At 56.1% G+C, this 20,591-nt stretch overlaps 2 protein-coding genes across 3 annotated transcripts in view; both read right to left on the reverse strand.

The window, feature by feature from the left end:
- Positions 1–1,491: 1,491 nt before the first annotated feature.
- On the reverse strand, positions 1,492–3,366 carry BHLHA15 (basic helix-loop-helix family member a15). The gene is made up of 2 exons (XM_079770780.1): positions 3,275–3,366; positions 1,492–2,607 (listed from the first exon to the last, which is right to left on the reverse strand). Exon 2 carries the CDS (start codon positions 2,552–2,554, stop codon positions 1,991–1,993), a length of 564 nt encoding a protein of 187 aa, XP_079626906.1. The 5' UTR covers positions 2,555–2,607; positions 3,275–3,366; the 3' UTR covers positions 1,492–1,990.
- Positions 3,367–6,216: 2,850 nt separating this feature from the next.
- The window catches only part of LMTK2 (lemur tyrosine kinase 2), a 65,696-nt gene continuing 51,321 nt past the window's right edge, over positions 6,217–20,591 (reverse strand). For both annotated transcript variants that reach the window (XM_079771960.1, XM_079771959.1), the window contains exons 10-14: positions 18,545–18,694; positions 13,514–16,511; positions 9,574–9,706; positions 9,118–9,360; positions 6,217–8,097 (exon numbers count right to left, since the gene is read on the reverse strand). In XM_079771960.1, coding sequence (XP_079628086.1) covers positions 8,069–8,097; positions 9,118–9,360; positions 9,574–9,706; positions 13,514–16,511; positions 18,545–18,694 — 3,553 coding nt within the window. In that variant the 3' untranslated portion in view covers positions 6,217–8,068. The remainder of the gene's footprint in view (positions 8,098–9,117; positions 9,361–9,573; positions 9,707–13,513; positions 16,512–18,544; positions 18,695–20,591) is intronic.

The following is a 20,591-nucleotide window of genomic DNA, read 5'->3' on the forward strand; positions in this document are numbered from 1 at the left end:
GAGCTGTCTGGTCTGCAGGCGGGTCCACGGCCCAGGTCGGGGGCAGGCGCCAGGGCTCCTCGAAGGACAGGTGAGTCCAGCTGGGCTTCGGGCCCACAATGAGGGTCAAGGGAGCAGACTCAGCAGCAGGCCTCTCACCAGACCTGTTTCCTCGCGCCCCCCTATTTAACACCCCAAAGCGGAACTGAGGCCTTTAAAATTCCGTGATGTGGCCACAGGGCATGCAAGTGCCCTCCGGCCTCCGGTGAAGGCGGACTGGACGTGTGGGCCGGGTCAGGAACAGGGGGTGCAGGTCTGGGACCGAGAGCAAGAGCCCCCACGGCTGTCCTACGAGGCGGGGGCGCAGGCCCTCCCGCGCCCGGCACGCTCTCCCGGACAGAGGGCACTGCTGGGCGCCCTCCCTGTGCTTCCGGCTCAGTTTGTCGGTTCCCTCAGCAAGTTCAGGGGCGGACTGAGCCCTGCTCTGGCCTCGGCTCAGCCAGGACAAGGGCCACCAGGTTTGCGGGCCTCACCTGCTTGTTCAGCCAGCAGGCCATCCTCAGCAGGGGTCGCATGGGCCCATCTGTCCCAAGCTGGGAGCTGCTCTCCACCTCAGGTCCCATTGGCGGGTTGTCCTGACCACCACGACCTTCCCAAGCAGCCACACCTGAGGGCAGCCAGGCGCACCCGGGCCCTCACTGACAGATGCTGAAGGCGGGCTGGGACGGTGGGGCCGGGCCCATCAGGCCGCCCAGGACCTCCTTCCAGAGGGGCCTGCACTGGGGCCTAGGGGGGGCCCGGCCAGTGTCTGACCAGGTAAGTGGCCACGGCTGTTGCGAGGGGTGCCGCCCTCTCCTTGATGCCAGGGCTGCATTAAATGGCTGGGCCCGGGCCTCCGGGGCTGAGAGTGAGGGCACGCATCAGGAACAAGCCCTGGGCCGCACAGCGCCACTCCCAGCCCAGCCCTCCCCCATCCACAATGCCCAGGACAGGGACTGGGCCCCGCATGCCAGGCCAACTCTACCCGCACCCCAGCCCCTGTCACTGTGGTTCCGGCCTGAGGCTGCCAAGGGCCCTGCCCCCTCCCCACGTTGGCTGTGGGCAGGAGGACAAAGTCGCCAAGCCTGCCGAAGCCAGCGGGGCAGGAACACAGAAGGAAGCTTGGCCAAAGGCTGCGGAGACCTGCCAACATGCCAGTCCTGTCTCTGCAGAGCAGCCTCGGGTGGGGGAGGGCGCTCCTGCCACCCCAGGCTCTCCCAAGAGCGCCCCTCACCCCAACCAGGACCCAACATCCTAAAGCCCTATCAGACCACACAGTCAGCCACGACTATGGCAGCGAGCAGCAAACCTGGGTGGGACCCGAGGGAGGCCTGGGGGTACACCCTCCCCAAAGGGCCAGGGCTGAGAGGCCCAGCCTCAGCCGAGCAGAGCCTCGAGCCTCTCTCCCGTCCTGCCCCCGCCCCCTCAGCACCAGGCCACAGCCCCTCTGACCCGCCCAGCCCCTCCGCCGCCGTCAGGAGCCCCCAGCACAAGAGGAGGCGGGAAAAGACCAGCCTCCGGGACCTCTGAAGGTCCCTTTCGAGTTCATGTGAGTCGTCTGATGAGGGATCCTGTCTAACAGATGCTGAACCGCTTCAGCCATCTTGGCTCAGCCGCACTCCCCAAGTGGCCCTGAGCTTTACTTGCTTTGTGCCTCAGTTTACCCCCAATGAGGAGGCTCTGCTGCAGGTTGGAGGCGGTCCCTTCCTGGGCCTGGGCTTCAGGAGGACCGGGGAAACTGACCCAGGACGCCTTTCCCGGGCCCTCCCTTGCTTCCGGAGGGAGCCCGCAGTGAGGAGAATCTACCTACAAAGGCCTGTCAGCTCCCGTCCAGTCAATTGACAAACGGGTCCGGGGCCCACGGCTCCATCCCGAAGGCAGCGGAGTGTTCAGGGAAGATGAAGCCGCTGGGGCCACGGCCACGTGGGGATGTGCCCCCGGCCGGGGGCTCTCGGTGGGCCCAGGGCGGGTGCTAGGAGCCCTCCCGGAGGCTGTGGATCTGTGTGGAGTACTTGTGCAGGTGGCCCTCGGGCTGGGCCTCCGCAGCGCCCAGGGCGCCCCCCGCCGCCTGCTGCTGCTGGTAGTGCTGGTAGAGCTTCGGGCCGGGCCCCTCCAGGCCGGGAAGGCGGCCGCTGGACATGGTCAGGATGGTGGCCGTCAGCGACTTGATGTAGTTCTTGGCCAGCGTGAGGGTCTCGATCTTGGAGAGCTTCTTGTCGGCGCGCACGTGCGGGATGACCTCGCGCAGCGCCTGGAAGGCGTTGTTGAGCGTGTGCATGCGCTGCCGCTCGCGCTCGTTGCTCTCCAGCCGCCGCTGGACGCTGCTCTCCCGCCGGCCGGCCTGGCCCGAGAGCCCCGGCCGCCGGCGCCCACCCTCCGCCCGCACCCCCTGCGCCCGCGCGGTCCTGCTCCGCAGACCCTTGGCCAGCGGGGCCCCGGAGGCCGGCTGGGGCCTGTCGGGGGTCTGCTCCCCTAGGGTGGCCTCTGTGTTCTGCGGAGGCACCCGGCGCCGGGGGGGCCGGTTCTTGGTCTTCATGGCTCCAGACTGGTTGTCCCCGGGAGTGGCGGCTCTGAGGGGGGCCCTTGGAGCTGAAATCCAGAACACAGGCCACGCCGTGGTCACTCGTGGGCCGGTGGACACTCAGAACAGCCAGCGGACACTCGGGGCGGCTCCCCCAGCAGCCTCCTCGCTGCCCCGTGGCAGCTGACCGCTTGGTGCAGGGACCCCGGGCTGCTTCCCATGGGCACACGGAGCCCCGAGCTGACCCCCCACACCCCCATGTTCCTGTTTGATCTCATGGTGACCCCTCAAACCTTTCCCTGACCTGGTGGCCCCCTCTCCCCCTGAGGGAGGCGTCCTGAGCCCCGGGCTTTTCTCTGGCTGCTGCTTCTCACTGCCCCCAGGTGCCTCCTGGGTTTAGGGGTCAGGCCACCCAGAGCTGTCACCCCCTCCCAGCTCAGCTGCCTCCCGTGTGCCCTGGCCGACGGCACCGATTCCGGCCACCGCACTGACTGCGCGGCCCGGCCATGTCACCTGCAGGGTCGGCCCCGGGGCCAGCTGCTGCGGACCGGACCGGGGTCAGCAGAGGTCGGCAGTGGCCAGCGCCTGCAGCCGCCCCCAGGCTAAGCCGCCGAGGGTCCCAGTCGGGGCTCTGCGCCCAGACCTCCCACCCAGGCTCCTCTCCAGGCCCCACCTGGCCCTGACCCTGCGTCCGCTCCCCGCGGCTCCCCCCACCGCCGACCCCTACCCCGTTACCTGGGGATCAGCGATCGCACGCACCAGGGCTGCCCACGGGGGACAAGGACACGTCGCTTTAGCCGCCCCAGGCGGGGCCGCGGCCACATGTAAATGAGCCCGCGGGGCGGGGCCGGGGCGGGGCCGGTGGCCGCGGGGGCGGGGCGGGGCGCGCACCTGGGGACCCAGCCCCGGGCGCGCCCCCACCCCCGCCGCGGAGCCCAGGCCGCGGCTGGGGAGACTGAGGCCTCCCGGCGAGCCCAGCGGCGCGGAGAGGAAGCCGGGGCGGCACTGGCGGCCGCACCTGACCTTGGGGTTCAGGCTCGGCACCCGGAGCCGGTCTGGGGATTCGCGGAGAAGCCGCGCTGAATAATGCCCGTTTCCTCCCCGGGAAGCGGCCACGTCCTCCAAGAGCAGCAGCCCCAGTTCCGGCGAACCGGCAGCGCCCGGGGGCTCTGGGACACCCCACCCCCACCCCGCCGGCCGGTCCAGGTGCCGGGGAGGGGCCCTGCCCGCGGAGCACCTGGGCGCCGCCTGCGTGCCAGTGGCCGGGAAATAACTGGCCATCGGCCTGAGGTCCCCAGGGGGCGGGCGGGCAGCTTGGGCTCAAGCCCGGCTCTGCCACCCACGTGCCTGACGGACTCGCACCGGCCTTTCCCGCAGATCAAGGCGCCCGGAGCGCAGTGAGACCGCGGCGGAGGCGCAGGAGCCGGGGCCCCGCCCCCGCAGGACCAGGGTCAGCGCTGTCCCTCGCTGCCCGGCTTGGGCATCTCTGAAGGGGGCTCCCAGGTCTCCATCCACCCCCTGAGGGTCACATGGCAGTTATCATCACCGGAGTTGGGGCCGGTGTGCTCAGTCTGGCTAAGAGCCTGTTAGGTGCTCTCGGCAGCTGGGACCAGGAGAGCAAGGACCGGCGATGGGGACGAGGGCCACTCAGGGCACAGAAAGGTTGGTTTGGAGCTGATGAGCCTCTTGGTTTGGAGCTCATTGGATGCTGGACCTCAGGAACTAAATGCTTCCGAAACGCACGGAAGGCTGCGGATTGCAGACACACATTAAGGCAGCACCATGTGCAAGCTGTTTCCCAGTCACCACCCTCTGTTCCGGGGGCCGTGGGATTTAGGTGTGCCTCGGAAAAGGGCATCTGGAGACCAGGGCCGTGCCAGCTACCTACCCAGGGTCTTCCGTGTTAGAATTATAGAATAAACACAGCAACAGAGTTTATAAATATATAACTATATTTATTTTGAATATTAAATAGTTTTTAAATTACAAGCAATTTATTGAATCACACTATGCATCAATATACAGTAGAAATCTTACAATTTAAAAATGTACACAATTTAAACTGAAAGCTCCTTCACTGTTACACTGCCGTGAAGATAGCTCTGACGATTGTGTTGCAGTACAGCAGGGAAACCACACAGGTGTGACTGCCCCCCGGGTCCTCCTCTGCGGACGGAACTGGACAGTGGATGCGCAGGCCCACTGAGGCCACTAGACACGTTCAGCCATTCAAACAACGGCTGCTGGTGGTTCAATACTGACAACACATCTTTAAGGATTTATTTACACATTAGAGAGAACTTTCTTTTTAATAGTCAAAACTTGAGCCAACCCCGTCACAACCTAGGAAGATTGTGTTTGAGATTCAGGTCTGAAGAACCACAGCATTCTTCCTCTAAGGCTACTTCTCAGAAGGCTCCTGTCTTGCAGCCCCTGACCCGGCCGCTTCTGGAATTTTCAGATGACCGGCTGAGTCAAGTTAAGCCAGGAGCAGCATCCCACACCTGGGCCCTCAGGGCGAACATGCGGCAAGTTAAGTCATTAACCCAACACACACCCGATGAACATAACACTAAGAGGCTTTTAAAGGTGTTTCATGGCAGCATGACATACAAAGACTTGTCTTAGATAAACCCATCTCTATAGAAACCACCGCCCGTACATTTAAAAATAGAACGAGTTTCCAATGCAGCGCTGCTGAGCTGCTTCACCCTGAAGACGAATGGCTTCCTCCCAGACCACAGTCCATGTCTCAGGAGGACTCGGGAGCGCTTTTTCCACATTCTTTCTGACTCACAACCGTCACTGATAACCCACGGGACATCTAGCTAGGAAGGAAAGGAAGGTTAGGTTGTTTGTACCACGGGATTAAACTCCACCGAAGTAGGACTAATTGAATTGAAACCTGATCAATTCCAAGGGAGGCCAGGTGTTTCACACCTCGCCCGCCTTCCCAGAGAATCACTGATTTGTTCACTGCATAACTTACTAGAGCAAGTGCTGCCTGAAAACCCACTACTGGTATACAACCGAGTAAAAAAAAAAAAAATGCAACAAAGCACACGCTGACATTTCAAAAATGGGCTGAAAAGTTTAAAGTTTAGTGTACATGATTTATTTCCTGCGTATTGCTTGAGATTTCAGAAGAACATGTTCACACACGTGTTCATTATAAATATAAAATATTCCCACCATGCAACCCCACAGTAAGATCTATTCCAACCCCTCCCCCCAACTCAATGTATAAAATGCCTTTTTGGCAATTAATTATGAGCGACACAGACTTAAATTAAAATGGGAATTATGTTGTTAAAATCTCCTTAATCATGGTGAAAAATGGTCAACCCAAAAATATCAGATTTAGCCTGGGCTGACTGTATAAGACTATATGTTCTATGGATTGGCTTGGTTTTAGTCATTAAGTCTGAACCCCTTAAACCTATACTTTGAAAAAACTAGTATAATGGTCTTATTTCTCACTCAACCAAGCTGGTAGTTAGATGTAAAAATTCAGAAAGCTCAGGAAGTCTCCATAAGTAAGAAACTCAGAGTTTGGCAACTTTGGCAAAATCACCTTCTAATGCCCTGTTAACTTTTCAAAGTGCACACCACAGGGTCCGGTTCCCAGTAGCGCCCCTGGCCGCCCCGCCCCCCCGTCCTCCCCCCCCCCCCCCCCGGTGATCCATGCTCACAGCAAGTGGGGGGTAAAGGGCTCTTCTCCAGCGGAAGTCTCTTGCTCTGAAACGTTATTGCTAGTATAAAAAGTCAGTGGAGTGAACAGAATTGGTAATAAGGATCAACATTTACTCCGGAAACTAGCCAGCGCCCACATTTGCACCTCGCCCTCGGACAGAGTTCCTGACTTACACCCCGTGCCCCGGGCCTGGAGCCGGCCTAGGGCTCGGCTGGAGTCGGAAAGCACAGCAGCACCGAGAGCACCTGGGGAGGGAGCCTGTGGGACCCGCCAGACCTGGCACAGGACGGACGGCCGAGCCCCCCAGCGCAGCGCTGCTCTAGCCCCTGGGCACTCCCGACGGCGGAGCAAGACTCAGAGCTGCACAGAGGCCGCCAGCATGAGGTCGCACTGCACACACGCATCCTTTTCCAGGAAGGGGAGGGCGTGGGCTGAATGCAGACGGGAGGGTCAGTGCAGGGCGCCCGGGGCGGCGTCTGGGTGAACGGCCAGGCAGGGCTGCCCAGCTTCCGACCAGGAGGACGTGCCGACTGCGGAGGCCTCGCCGCTGTCCCTCGTCCCTCCTTCCTCAGCGGCGGGATGGCAGGTACGGCACCTCCTCGGCTGCAGACACCAGCCGCGCCTGGACGGGACAAGCTCGGAGGGGTTCCGAGGGGAAAATTCCGCTCCGGGGTTAAGAGCTCCACACCAGAGGCTGAGCCTTTACAAACAGAATCAAACCCTCTGGGTCCAGAGCCCTTCGGGGGCAGCTCCTCCCTCCGTGTCCCCGCCTCCCTGCGGAAGGAGCTCAAGGCCACGGCCGCCACCGTAGCCTGCGCTTCTGAAAATCAAGCAGGTGTCCAGTGATGGCGTGGCAGCTGGGGGGAGTGCCTCTGGGGGAAGGGCCAGGGGCCGCACAGTCTAACCAGCACTCAGCTGTGGGGTGCACCACCTGTTGATGTTTACCCAAAGGGTTTAAAAACCGGGGGTGGGAAGCACACAGAGAGGCTGCAAGGCCCTCAGCTCCTCAGAGAAGCCCCCTCCGCCACAGGGAAACCACCGCGTGGAGAAGAGACAGCAGGGGTTCCAGCCGATCGACCGACCAAGGAGCAGTCTCTCGGGACTCATCAGAAACGTTTCCTATGAGGACACGAAGCACTAACGTTCGGAATCAGTTATCGTTTACGAAAGAGGACCATCTGTACAACTCCAGCAACGCTAAGGACTGCACACACTCAAAATATTTAAGCTTTACAAGTACCATGCAGAGCAAATAAACTATAAAACAACCAAAACATCAAACCAGTGGGTAGCACCAGCTTGACCTGCCTCATTTTCCTTGAATAACTTAAGATTCTGTACAATATCAGGGGCTCTTAGAACATTTACCCACAGTGCAATTACAGAAGCAGTTGGTGATTTCTTACAAAGAGTAAGTATGGCTCACGGTGCCAGGGCCCACCAAGTGCCCTCTGGGCCCCTGTGCGCAGATGGAGGCACGGGTGTGGGCACAGAGCACCCCGCGCGGAAACCACAAACAGCCGGGAGCCCCCACGCACCCGAGCAGCGCCAGCCCTCCCCCCGGCAGACCAGAGCCCGAGTGTCTTTAGTGGTGAGAGTGGCTGCAGGCGCGCAGCTGTCGGGGCAGCAAACCACGCGGGACAGGGCCCCGGCTCCCCAGACAGGCTGCCTGCCGTGGGTACCGGGCTCGGGGCCCAGGGCTGGCTCCCGCTCCGCCTCCTGAGCCTCTCCCTGTCCCGCCTCAGCAGATGTCGCGTGGATGGCGTTGTCCGGTGGGCAGCACAGGCCGCCGCCGCGGGGAAGCAGCCTGGAACCTGAGATGCGTCAGCATCCACCTAGTCCTTTTCTCCATCTTCGCTGCTTCCTGTCGGGAGAGAGCAAGCACAGCGGGGGTTAGAGTGCCCGGACCGTCCCAGATAAAACAGCGGGGGTTAGAGTGCCCAGACCGTCCCAGATAAAACAGCGGGGGTTAAAGTGCCCGGACCGTCCCAGATAAAACAGCGGGGGTTAGAGTGCCCGGACCGTCCCAGATAAAACTGCGGGGCAGCATCGGATCTGCACGCAGGACAAGGAGCCGAAGCCGAAGTGTGGGCACCCACCACCTGCCGCGCCCCGGGCGTCCTTCCCAGGGCAGCAGGCACATCTGCTCCGCTCCCACGCTGGGTCAATGTCGAGGCTGAGGGCGCAGAAGGCGGCTGAGGCCGGCACACATCTGCCCCTCTGACAGGGCGTGAGGTCGTGCGCGTTATCTAATCGGCACAATTAAGCGCAGCACAAACACAAACAAAAGCTCTTTATGTTTCCTAGTTGTTATTTGATCTGCAAACTTCAAATAAAAAATGTACCTCTTAACAGTTATCTTGCAATCTAGTTATGGGGAAAAAGGGTCCGTATGTTCAGATAATACAACTTCAAATGTGCCCTGCCCGTGACTTCCCTCCCAGGCCTCTGGTATCGCACGAGGACCAAGACTTAATGGCAAAATCAACATTCCTGGGAGAAACCAGGGTGAATTTGGGCTCAATCCCAAAATTGGGGCCAAGTGTTCCTAAGAGCACAGCCTTGTGAAGAGCTGCTTCGAGGGGAGGGGGAACTGGAGACAGGGCTGGGGTGGCCAGCAGCAAAAGCAGAAAAAGGGAGGCGATGCCCCCACACGGGGCAAGTCCCGCTTCCGCCCAGGCCAGCCCAGCGGGGGCAGCGAGGCGACGCCTGCAAGTAGTGCTGAGCCCCTGGAGTAACAGGGTCTGGAAGGGTGGGGTGTGGCCCCGCGAGCTGCGTAGCGAACTGTCCATAACCTACCCGCCAGGAAAGCAGCAGGTTAACACGCATTCAAGAACAGGGGGACGGGTCTCCCAGGACAGCCCCCAGGCCAGCACCCCCTCACCTCCTGGCTCAATGTCTGAGTCGGTGAGATGTGTGAGAGAAAAGCTGGCGATGCTGGCGGGAGAGATGGAGAACCGGGAGTACGGCGCCGTCTGGGGCCAGCTCTGCTCCGCGCTCCGGGGCGGCGGCGGCGGAGAAAAGTACTTGGAAGTCTGCAGAGACGGCTTGGAACTAAGGAGGTTACTCGTTGTCTTTGACATAAAAGGGTCTGGGGAGAAGTCGTCATCCCATTCAAAGCCTCCACCTACAGGACACAATGAGACATGGCTCTCCTGTGATCGGCTGATGACAAAGAACAGAGCAAACACACCAGTGCGCCCGCAGGTCAGCAAACACCGCTCGGCCAACAGATGGTGTGCACGGGTCCTTTAAAGCTACAGTGAAGCTATCTTCACAAGTTTACGTTCACAACGCACTCTTTTTAGTTTACGTTAAACCCGTCTGTGAAGTGAAATACCTTCTTCATCGGTGGAACTCTCGGAATTGATGCACCTGCTCAGGTAGGGGGAGCCTGACGACGGTGCTGGGCTGCTCCGCTCAGGGCCACGCGCTTCTGCCCCGCAGTGTCCCAGCTCTTTGGTTGGGGTCTCCTGAAAGGACAAGCAGAAAGCCCGTCAGGAAGTGCCGCCCCGGGAGCTGCAGGTGCACGCATCCCAGGCTGCGGTGCGTCTGACCGGCCGGCTGAGAAATGCTCCTCTTAAAGGAGGTGGCTTCTGGTCCTGGGAGGGGGAACAGGAACACACAGCCCGGGCAGAAGGCACGAAGCAGCTACGTGGGCCTGAGAAGGAAGCAGTAGCAGGCCGGTTGGGAAGAAGCCGGAATTCAGACACCAAACAGCAGTGAATTTCACCCCCTCCCCTGCCCCGAACCATCGCTCCTGGCCTGGCCTCCTGAGCCTGTCCTGTGCATGAGCCACTCTCTGGCCAGACTGGACCGGGGGCAGCGGCCCCCGACAGCTCCGTCCAGTGCTCAGTGTGCTGGTTCAGGCAGATCTGCCATGCGCACTTGGAAGCAAGCGAGCGCTCAGAAACCACTTGATGGGGCTGCCTTTCTGAGCGCCTCTGTGGGGTCTCTGGTCCTCTCGGATGTCTTGGGCCTTCCTATTGTGGTCCTCTGGCCAGAAAGCTGGGGCTCTGGTCCCCCACCACGCTGCACGCTTCGCAGGGGAGCACAGAGGTAACAGAGATCAGGGGTCCTCCTCACTCTCTGGGCTCACAGGCCCTCTGGGTGGAGAGGACGTGCGCCCCCTCACGGTCACAGGAGCCGGGCACCCCTGTTGCTGGCACCCTGGGACTGCCGGGGGCTGGACCAGAGAAAGGGAATAAAAGGGAACTTCTCCTCCCCTTTCTGGAGCAGAACACCCCCTCCTGCTGCTTCTAGGAGCAGAACCAAAGAGCCCCTAGCGCTCTCTGTTCACTCCTGGGCCCGCTGTGCATTTCGGGGTGTGCTGAGTTCAAACAGCACACAAACACCTTAAAGAGAGAACCCCCAACCCACGAAGGCTTAAAAATTAACATGAGTGTAAATAATCTAAGGATCAAAGAGGAAGCCTTGAGGAAAATTAGAAAATACTGTGAACGGAATGAAAATACAACATTAAAATTTGTGGGGTGCAGCTAACGTAGTACACAGAGGGACACTTATAACATGAAATGCTCATATTAGGAAGAAAAGGTCTTACATCCTAAGCGTCTTCCTTAAGAGTCCAGAAAAGAAAAGCAAAATAAATCTAAAGCAACTGAAGAAAATAAATGACACAGCAGAAATCAATAAAACTGAAAAGAAAATAATGAAGAAAAAACACTCCATGAATCAAAAGCAGTTCTTCAAAAAGATCAATAAATCTACACAATCTCTTTCACAAAGAGAAATACTGCCCAACTTCTTTTATGAGACCGGTGAGCATGTCCTCGGGTGAGGGGCCTGAAAACAACAGCAGAACACCCTGCCGGTCACTGAAGAACCAGCGATGGAGACGCGGTGGCGTGAACCCGGCTCGCCTCCGTGAAGACGGCAATTCCCCTCCCTGAGCTTTAGGTTTCATGCGATTCCCATCAAAATCCAAGTCGGGCTTTTGTTTGCAGCTATAGACAAGCTGGTTCTGAAATCTCTACGGCAAATTACAGGAACTGCAGAAGCCAAAACCATTTTAAAAAGGAAGAAAAGTGATAGAGGAATCATACCCCTGATTTTAAGATTTAATCACAAGAGTGAGGTATTGGCAAAGAGGTGAATACACCAATCAGTGGAACAGAACAAGAAGTTCAGAAACAGACCCACAGAGATATGGTCATTTAATTTCTGACAAAAGAGCAAAGGCTGTTCAATGGACAGGAACAGTCTTCTCAGCAGACGGCACTGGGACAGCCGCACTCACATCCAAACATAAACAATGAACCCCAACCTAACCCTCACACAGACATCAACTCAAAATGTGTAACAGATCTAAACATAAAACGTAAGAGGAAATATTCAGGATCTAGGGGTTGGTGAAGGGTGCTTAGACATAACAAAAGTATGAGCCAGCCCGGCCAGTGTGGCTCAGTGGTTGAGCATTGACCTAAGAACCAGGAGGTCACGGTTCGATTCCTGGTCAGGGCACTTGCCCCGTTTGCAGGCTCGATCCCCAGTAGGGGGCGTGCAGAAGGCAGCTGATCGATGATTCTCTCTTCACTGATGTTTCTCTCTTTCTCCCTCTCCCTTCCTCTCTCTGAAGTCAATAAAAACATATTTAAAAAATTTACGATCTATTAAAAAAAGTGATAAATGGAAGTCCATCAAAATTTAAAACTTTTGCTCTGTGAAAGACAACCTACAGACTGGGAGAAGTATTTCCAAACCATGGATCTGACAAAGGACTCCTATCTAGAATTTATTAAAAAACTCAAAACTCAAGACACAGAGAATCCAGGTAAGAAAATGGGCAAAAGATGGGACATGTCACTGAAAAGGACGGACAGACAGCCAGTGAGCGCGTGGAATAAATGAGCACTGGGGAGTCGTGCGGCCTCACTGGCCAGCCACCGGGAAATGAGGTTAAGATCACGACTGAGGCTATCAGAACGCAGAAATGGAAGACAGTGACACCACCCAACACTGCAAAGGCAAAGAGAACCTGAACCTCCGCTACACCGCAGATGGGACTGGCACAGCCTCTGGGGAAAAGGTTATTTTCTTTAAAAAACTAAACATACACTTACCATACAACCTAGCAACCACACTCCTGGATGTTCAGCCCCCCTCTCCCCCAATCTATGTCCACTCAAAACCTGCACACAACTGTCCAAAGTGGGAAAACCCAATTGCCCCCAGCAGGTGGATGCCGAAACCACCTGGGCACACCCACCCCGCGGGACAGCGCTCAGCAACACCAAGGGAGGCACGTGGATCCCTGCGACTCGGATGGTCTAGAGGGATTACACCAGAGAAAAGGCCAGCCTCAGAGGGCAGGTGCTGTGAGGTCCATTTACAGGACATTCCTGAAAAGACAAAACTAGCCTGAGGCGGCACAAAGCTGAGAGAGAGGCCGGCAGTCTCAGTCCCAAGGACTAACACCAAGGGCGGGCGGGCGGCTTTAAGGAGACAAGGGCCAAGGACTCCCACACCTTCTGGAATACAAAGGGGTCCCATCCCATCCCTCAGTGCCTGTGACTGAGCTTTCTGTACAGTCTAGCTGATTCAAGAAGTAAATTCAAGGACTACAGAGACTACTCGACAAAGAATATTTTTTAAAAAAGTCTGAATTATAGACTGGTTCATTTTCAAAGAAGGCAAAGTCTGAGCGGGCCGCCTGCTCCACAGTGAGGTGGAGGGCAGGAAGGGGGTGGAGGGCAAGAGGGGGGAGGAGGGGAGGAGGGTGGTGGAGGGCAGGAGGGAGAAGCAGTGCAGGAGGGGGGTGGAGGGCAGGAGGGGAGTGGAGGGCAGAAGGGGGAGGAGGGAAGGAGGGGGGAGGAGGGCAGGAGGGGGAGGAGAGCAGGAGGGGGGGAGGAGGGCAGGAGGGGGAGGAGGAAAGGAGAGCCACAGACCCTGTTGCTGCCCACAGGCACTGCCCCTGGGCCGCGTCTCCAGGGCTAATCATGAGCCAGCCTGTCCTAGCTGCACCTGCGTGCGGGGTCTTACTGCCAATGTCAGATTATAACAGTGTCCGTGAAGGGTAACCACCTTCAGCAGGACTCCGCCGGGAGACCCAGGCAGAGCACAGATGTCCTTCCTTAATAAACAGGAGTCCCTGTGCAAACTGCCTTTCTGCATATTCCTGGAATTGTAACAGCAATCAACCGCAATGGCTTTTTAAAAAAGCAATCTGTGGCCTCAAGATGGAAATGAGGGAAACAGCACACCCCATGTCCTACCACATTCTGGAAGCCTCTAATGTGACAAGGTGGAATAACAGATACCTGGTCAAACAGATAGACTGTGACGTCATCAAAAAAGGTCACTGCCTTCTTTTCTCTGTTCCCGCCATCCGGCCGCTGCTCAGCCGCCGCCGCCACCGCCACCGGGCGTTTCAACAGGCTCCGCAGGTGCCTCCCGTCGTCGCTGCTGAGGATCACGGGGACAGGATGCTCGACCTCGTCCTCCGACTCGGAGCTGAGGCTGTGCAGGCTGAACGCCCGCAGGTCCTCGTCCGAGTCGTCGCTGTTCTCATCTTCCTCGTCCGCATCGATGCCATCCTCGGAGAGGTCGAGCATCCCCGACACACCCAGCTTGCCCAGGTACTTCCCTTCGACGTCTGGCTCCTTCAGCTTGGGGCCCTCGGCGTGGCCGTGGCCGGGGAAGGGCCGATCGGCCGTCAGGTCCGCCGGGCTGCCGGAGCGGGGGGCGGGGCTGGCCAACGCAAGGAGCTCGTTGGTGTTCGTCCCGGTGGAGGCGATGGCGCAGGGGGGCTCTTCTTGTGCCTCGAAGTCGTCGCCGCTGCTCAGCTCCGAGTTTAACAGGCTCGAGGGACTGCCAGCCTCGTCCTGGGGAGCGTGCAGCTCGCTGGAAGTGTCCGTCAGTGCTGGCTGGGCCGTGTCCCTCGATTCCAGGAGCCGGGGATTCGGAAAAGCAGAGAGACACCTTTGGTCTGGCGGGCTGTTTCTGGTCTCCGGGCCACTGTCCGTGGTGCCAGGACTGTGCTCGGGAATGACTGGCTCAGGCAGAGGCCGATCCGTTACCGATGCCAAGGCTGACACCGAGGTTCCTTGGACCCCCTCCGACTTCTTGTCCGGTTCGGAATCATTATCTGAGAAGTAAGCAGAATCTCGGTATGAGCTCTGAGAGCCAGCTGCGAAGGTCTGGGAGGCCACTTCCGTACTTCGGTGGCCATCGGCCGCATCTGAGATGACGATGACAGGGTTGGGAGGCAACTCGCCAGGACCGCCGTCGCCTGCTATGGCCACGTCTGAGGCTGAGGCACCGTCGGGAGCAGGGTGCAGAGTCCATTCAGGCGACTCCAAGTTCTCTGTCTCGTACCCGCTGTCTGCAGGCTTGTCAGGGGGCAAGAGTGTCTCCTGCCCGCCTCCTAAAGAACCCAACAGAGCCTCATGGACGTCCACGGAGTCCAGAGAATCGGGGGTCTCCACCGACTGTTCTGAAGTTGGAAGGGGCGTGGACAAGCTGTCTTCCAAAAGGCTGTCCTGACTGGCAGAGTCCGAGGAAAGGGCGGACGCCAGGCCCCCCTCGTTTGCAGCATCTTGACAACCGAGCTGCTGCGAAGCGCCCCCGGCTCCCGGGCTGTTCTCCAGTGGCCTGTCACTGGGAGGGTCTTCTGAAGGTGGTTGATTTTGCAGGTTCTGTCTCAGTTCCGGAAGACTGCTCTCTATGCTCACTTTACTGGCAAAAATGTCATCCACAAGCACGGAGTCACTCTGGGTCCGTCCTGAGGCCTCTTCACTTGGCTGAGTCAGCCTGTGGGACGCAGGGCCCGTGCTGTTTGTTCCGGCGTCGGCCGAGGGAATTCCAACTGGGAGCGTCACAGAATCTACATCTGCTTCTTGGCCAAGACAGTCGTCATGGATACTGACATCCAAACGCCTGGGCGTGGTCTCTCCCTGCTTCAGGAACACCCCTGTCGGTGCGCTGTGAGGTGTTCCTTCCGTTTCGAGTGAGGCAGGAGGTACCTGCACTTCCGGGGAAGACGGCAACGCGGTGCTCAAAGTGTGGTCCTGGAGCACAACCCGTGTATCCTGACCCTTGGCGCTTGTGTTTTCCTGCAACGAAGAAAAGCCTGGTTTGTTTTCAGCAAACATGAACTCAGCATCTAAAGTGTTCCTCCGTGGAGTCTCTAACATGGTTTCCGTAAAACCAGCATTCTTAAGTTCTGTTTGAAGGTCATTTATATGTTCTTTGCTACACAACGAGTCTCTTAGTAGCTTTTTCTCTTGAAGAAATAAAAAGTTTGCTGACAATTCTTGCACATTCAGTGGATCAAAATCATCTTGGTGCGCAAGGTTTTCCGAGAAGCGAAGAGGCTCACAGTCAAAAAGCTCGCGGGGCTCTCCTTTCTCAAGGCGGCCTGTCATTGCTGCGTCTCTGGGGGCGTCCAAACTCGGACTTGAAGTGGCCGGCTTCAAGTCGGCTTGAACTCCATTCAGCTCCATTAGGTCAAATATTTTTTGGTGACTGGGCAGATCCTCCGATTTGTCAAGATCATTAAATATATTGTTGAAAGGGCTCTCGGGGCCCCGGGTGGCACGCATGTCCTCAGGGGTGCTGGGATCTGTGGGGTCTGTGCTGCTTTGGAAGAAATCCTCATCGGTACTGGACTCCTCACACTCAAGGCCCCGGAGGGTCAGAAACTGGGGCGCCTCGTCACGCGTCCTCTCTGGATCCTCCAGTTCAGTGGTCAGCAGTGCAGGGGGGTAATCGAGCTCCAAGTTGCTACCACTTTTTTCTTCTAATTGGATGTAATAGTCGCTGCCAACAGAAAGGTTGTGGGCATCGAACACGGGGACCACTCCCGGGGCTCTCACAGGGACGTCCTGGCCACTGCTGTCCTGCTTCCCGGGCCCGGGATCGGAAAGTGAACTCTCAAACACTTCGACGGGGAAGAAGATGCTCGTGTAAGACAAGGCCTCGTCGGGGGGACCCCGGCTGCGCTCATCGAAGTGGTCGTGCTTAGCTGCCTCCCAGACATACTCAAAGCTCAGGCCCTGGCTGGTTTCCGTCACGGTGAGGACTTCCTCCATTTCACGACCAAGCCGATCCCGGGAAAAATGGTCGAGGATGGGGAAGGCGGCGCTGTTGGACGTGTCCCTGGTGTGCGGGTTTGATTTCAGAGCGTTCCACTGCTGTTCGAAGTCAACCTCCGGGTCCCTCTGGCTCTGCATGCGCAGGTAGGTTAGCAGCCTGTGCACGTCCTCGGCCGCCGGTCTCTTGTCTGGTGACAACCAACAGAACTGCAACACCTCATACCTGAGGACACACGACAGCTGGTTAGCGGACTGATAACTAATGACCTCACTCGTCTATGGATAACAAAGAACATCATAACCTGATGAACAAAAAGAGAGATACCGAGGCAGAGAAGCATCGAACAGACTGTCAAATTACAGCGGGAAGGCTGGGTGGGGGGAGAGGTAAGAGATCAACTGAAGGACTGGTATGCATGCATATAAGCATAACCAAAGGACGCAAGACACTGCGGAGGTGGGGTGAGGGCATGTGCCGGGAGTAGGGGAGGCCGGGGGAAGGTCAATGGGGGGAAAAAAAGTGACATATGTACTACTATTTGTAATACTTTAAACAACAAAAAAATAATGTTAAAAAAATACAAAACGAAAAAAAAAAAAAAAGAATTGACCCCCCCCACCGCAAAAAAGAGTAATATGCAAATTGACTGAACAGCGGAACAACCAGTCGGCGGGGGGTGGGGGCTGGCGAGCAGGTGGCACCAAGGCATGTGCCAGCAGGCAGAGGGAAGGAACGGCGATGGGGTGGGGGGGGGGGGGGTGAGTGGCCGGCGGCACCATCCCCTGATCAGCCCGTCTGGTCGCCTCCCACAGAGGGAGGCCAGGTGGCGGCAGCGGTGGGTGGGGTGATGGGGATGGCGCCGTCCCCTGATCCCGTTCTTGCCTCCTGCAGAGGGAGGCCGGGTGGCAGCAGCGGGGTGATGGGGGTGGTGCCGATCCCTATCAGCCAGCCCGGTCGCCTCCTGCAGAGGGAGGCCAGACTGCGGCTTAGGCCCGGTCCCCACAGGGAGCTCCCTGTGGGGACCGGGCCTAAGCCGTCAGTAGGACATCCCCTGCAGACTCCTGGACTGTGAGAGAGTGCAGGCCAGGCTGAGGGACCTTCCCCCATCCCAGTGCACGAATTTTCGTGCACCAGGCCTCTAGTTTCTAGAATAAGAAAAGACTTTACAAGAGCCCCTGAGCCAAATCAACAGCCCAGAAGTTTCTATACTTGAATCGCTGCTGGCCATAGGAAGGCGTTCAGTTCCTGGTGAGACCGTGGTGAGAGAGGAAATGCAGAAATAACACATTTGTCACTAATTTCTGTGTACTCGGGACATTCCACAGGATCACTGCAATTCTGTTGCCTTGCATTTGTTCCTCTGGTGTTTAACCAAGGACTTGTTACTGAATTCAGAAAGAGTAGTTTTAACATGCTGTCCCCAAAAACAATGGCCACGGGTATTCTGTGTGGAACGAATGCACTTGCCTTGAGTTTGTAGATTTACTCACTTTATTTTGCAAAAACTCACAGACAAATGCTCTGTAACTAATCTCACTGCCCCCTGACGAACAGTAACACTATAACCTTCTGCAGCACGTGGTTCCCTCGACCATAAACGGAGCTGAGAGTGGAGGAAGCCCAAAAGGCAGCACCAGGAGCTGGTCTTCCAGGGCTGGCTGAACACAGCTGACGGCAGCCATGCGCAGAGACAACGTCACATACTGAACTTACGGCGTATATGCCAAGTTATTCTGAGGCAATGGTTCTAGCAACCTGGGAAGCTGAGCACTGCCTATAGGCAGGGGCACCAAGCTTCAGGGGCAATGCCAGCCGGGCACACAGGGGTGTAGACAGAGGCCTAAAGAGAAGTGAACCAGATCCTAATTGGAAATGGAGTGAGAACTGGTTCAAAGACTCTTAAGAAATAAGTTTGTTTTGCAAATGTGAACATATGTTATGTTATGTTATGCAAATTAGTTTCAACTGCCAATTTAAATATTATCATTTTATGCTATCTGTTTTCTCACATATTAGATAACACTTACATAGCTAGCCTCATTTGAAAACAATTCTACAATAGCAAAGTCTCCTACTGTTGACTTTTTTAATAAATCTAACTTCACATTTTTTATTGCGCATAATACAAAAATCCCTGCTTGTTCCATACATTTTTCAAAAACAATGTTAAATTATAAAAATATACATTAATTATTTTAAAAAGTCATGAAAAATATAACGTTTATTGTATAAAAACAGAAACAGAAGTCACCAACCATCTGTCAGAATAAGGCTGCTCCAGCTGGGGCTTGGGGAGTTTTGTGTCTCTCTCTCGAATGACCCGGTTAAGAACATCTAAGTTGGAAAGGTTGGAATACGGCTGAGCAGCATTATCAAAAAGTTCCCAAAGTGTCACACCCAGGGACCTGAGGGAAAAATAAAGTGATTATTTCTTTCTCCCTTTAGACGTTGAATTTTTAACATCCACATTATTTGTGCAGTCACTAGGAACTTTAAGGACAAGGTGTGTACTGAAAGGTAGTAAAGACAGCTCTCTAACATGATTGAAAGAGACATTCTCATTAAACCGGGGACCATGGCAAGCAGGCCTCCTCTTAGCTACTGGTGGACACGACTCTGGTAGTTCTGGCCAACGCAAAACAATGTGAAACAGAGACAATAGGCACAATTATAGGGAGGAGCTAATCTGACTCAACTTCAAAAGTCAAGAAATTATTTGAGACCAAGATGGCGGCATAGGTAAACACCTGAACTTACGGCCTCGCACAACCACTTCAAAACTACAACTAAAAGACAAAACGGACATCATCCAGAACCACAGGAAGGCTGGCTGAGTGGAAATTCTACAACTAGAAGGAAAGAGAAAAGCACACTGACACTCACAGGAGCTGCGGAAGTAAAGTGCAGAGGTAGGGAGGTGCGCGCACAGAGAGGGCTGGCAACTGAGGACGCGGCTGTCTTTTTCAATCGGGAGGGAGACACAAGCTCCCAACTGCTCTGAACTCCAGTTCCGGGCGAGACTCTTACGGGGACCCAGACTCATACGGGGAGAAACTGGACTGTCTGGCAGTGGGCGGAACTCCAGGGTGGCTTTCTCTCAGAGGTGCTTGCAGCGATTACCGAGGGACACTGAGACCCAGGGGCCTCTTAGGGCAGGGCTGATGGGAAGCCATTACTGTTTGCTCCGTCCTGAGACTCCGCCCCATCCAAGCTGAGCGCAGAGGCTTTTGCATATGAATGCCCTAGTCCTTTGAAATCTAAACTTACCTAACAAACTGCAGCTGAGGCAGAGAGACCCAGAACATCCAAAAGAAGGCCCAAGGCCCTGCAGCAGCTTGCATTGCTTCACAGCTGGGCCTCATCTGGGCATCTCCAAAACCCAAACAAAGAAGAGGAATCTGCAGATCTCTCCGTAGCTCCTGCTGGGTGGCCTCGGCAGAGGCTAAATTAGTACCTCCTTGGAAATCCAAGAGCCAGTGTACCCAGTGGTCAGAGTGGGACTATCCAGATTAAACTCCTCAGATCCATAAGGGACACACTCAGGGGGAAGACTCAGTGAGCACCAAAGCCCCACTGAAGCAAGTCTTGCCCCATAAGGGTGTCTCCAGCTCAGAAGTTCTCCCATTGTAGACTCAGCTGATCCTCACAGCCAATTGGCCTCGAGGTCAATTCCTCCCAGTGATAACAACAACAATCAAGGCTTAACTACAACAAGACTGTGCACACAGCCCACAAAGGGGTGCACCAAGAGTGTCCACCTCAGGTAACTGGGGAGGCTGAGCCACTGGGCCCTATAGGACACCTAGCACACGAAGCCACTCTATCAACTCAGGGAAGCAGCCAAAATGCGGAGACAAATAAACAGGTCACAAATGAAAGAAATGGAGGAAAGCAAATGACTGGATATAGAGTTCAAAACCACGGTTATAAGGTTTTTCAAGAATTTTCTAGAAAAGGCCGATAAATTTAGTGAGACCCTCGAGGATATGAAAAAGGGCCAATTAGAAATTTAGCATACACTGACTGAAATTAAAAATAATATACAGAGATCCAACAGCAGATTAGAGGATCGCAAGAATCAAGTAAAAGATTTGAAATACAAAGAAATAAACACCCAACTGGAAAAGCAAAACGAAAAAAGAATCCACAAATATGAAGATAGTGTAAGGAGCCTCTGGGACAACTTCAAGCTTACCAACATCAGAATTATGGGGGTGCCAGAAGAAGAGAGAGAGCAAGATACCGAAAACCTATTTGAAGAAATAATGACAGAAAACTTCCCCCACCTGGTGAAAGAAATAG

Source organism: Cnephaeus nilssonii, assembly GCF_951640355.1.
Source record: "Cnephaeus nilssonii genome assembly, chromosome: 5".
Lineage (NCBI taxonomy): Eukaryota > Metazoa > Chordata > Mammalia > Chiroptera > Vespertilionidae > Cnephaeus > Cnephaeus nilssonii.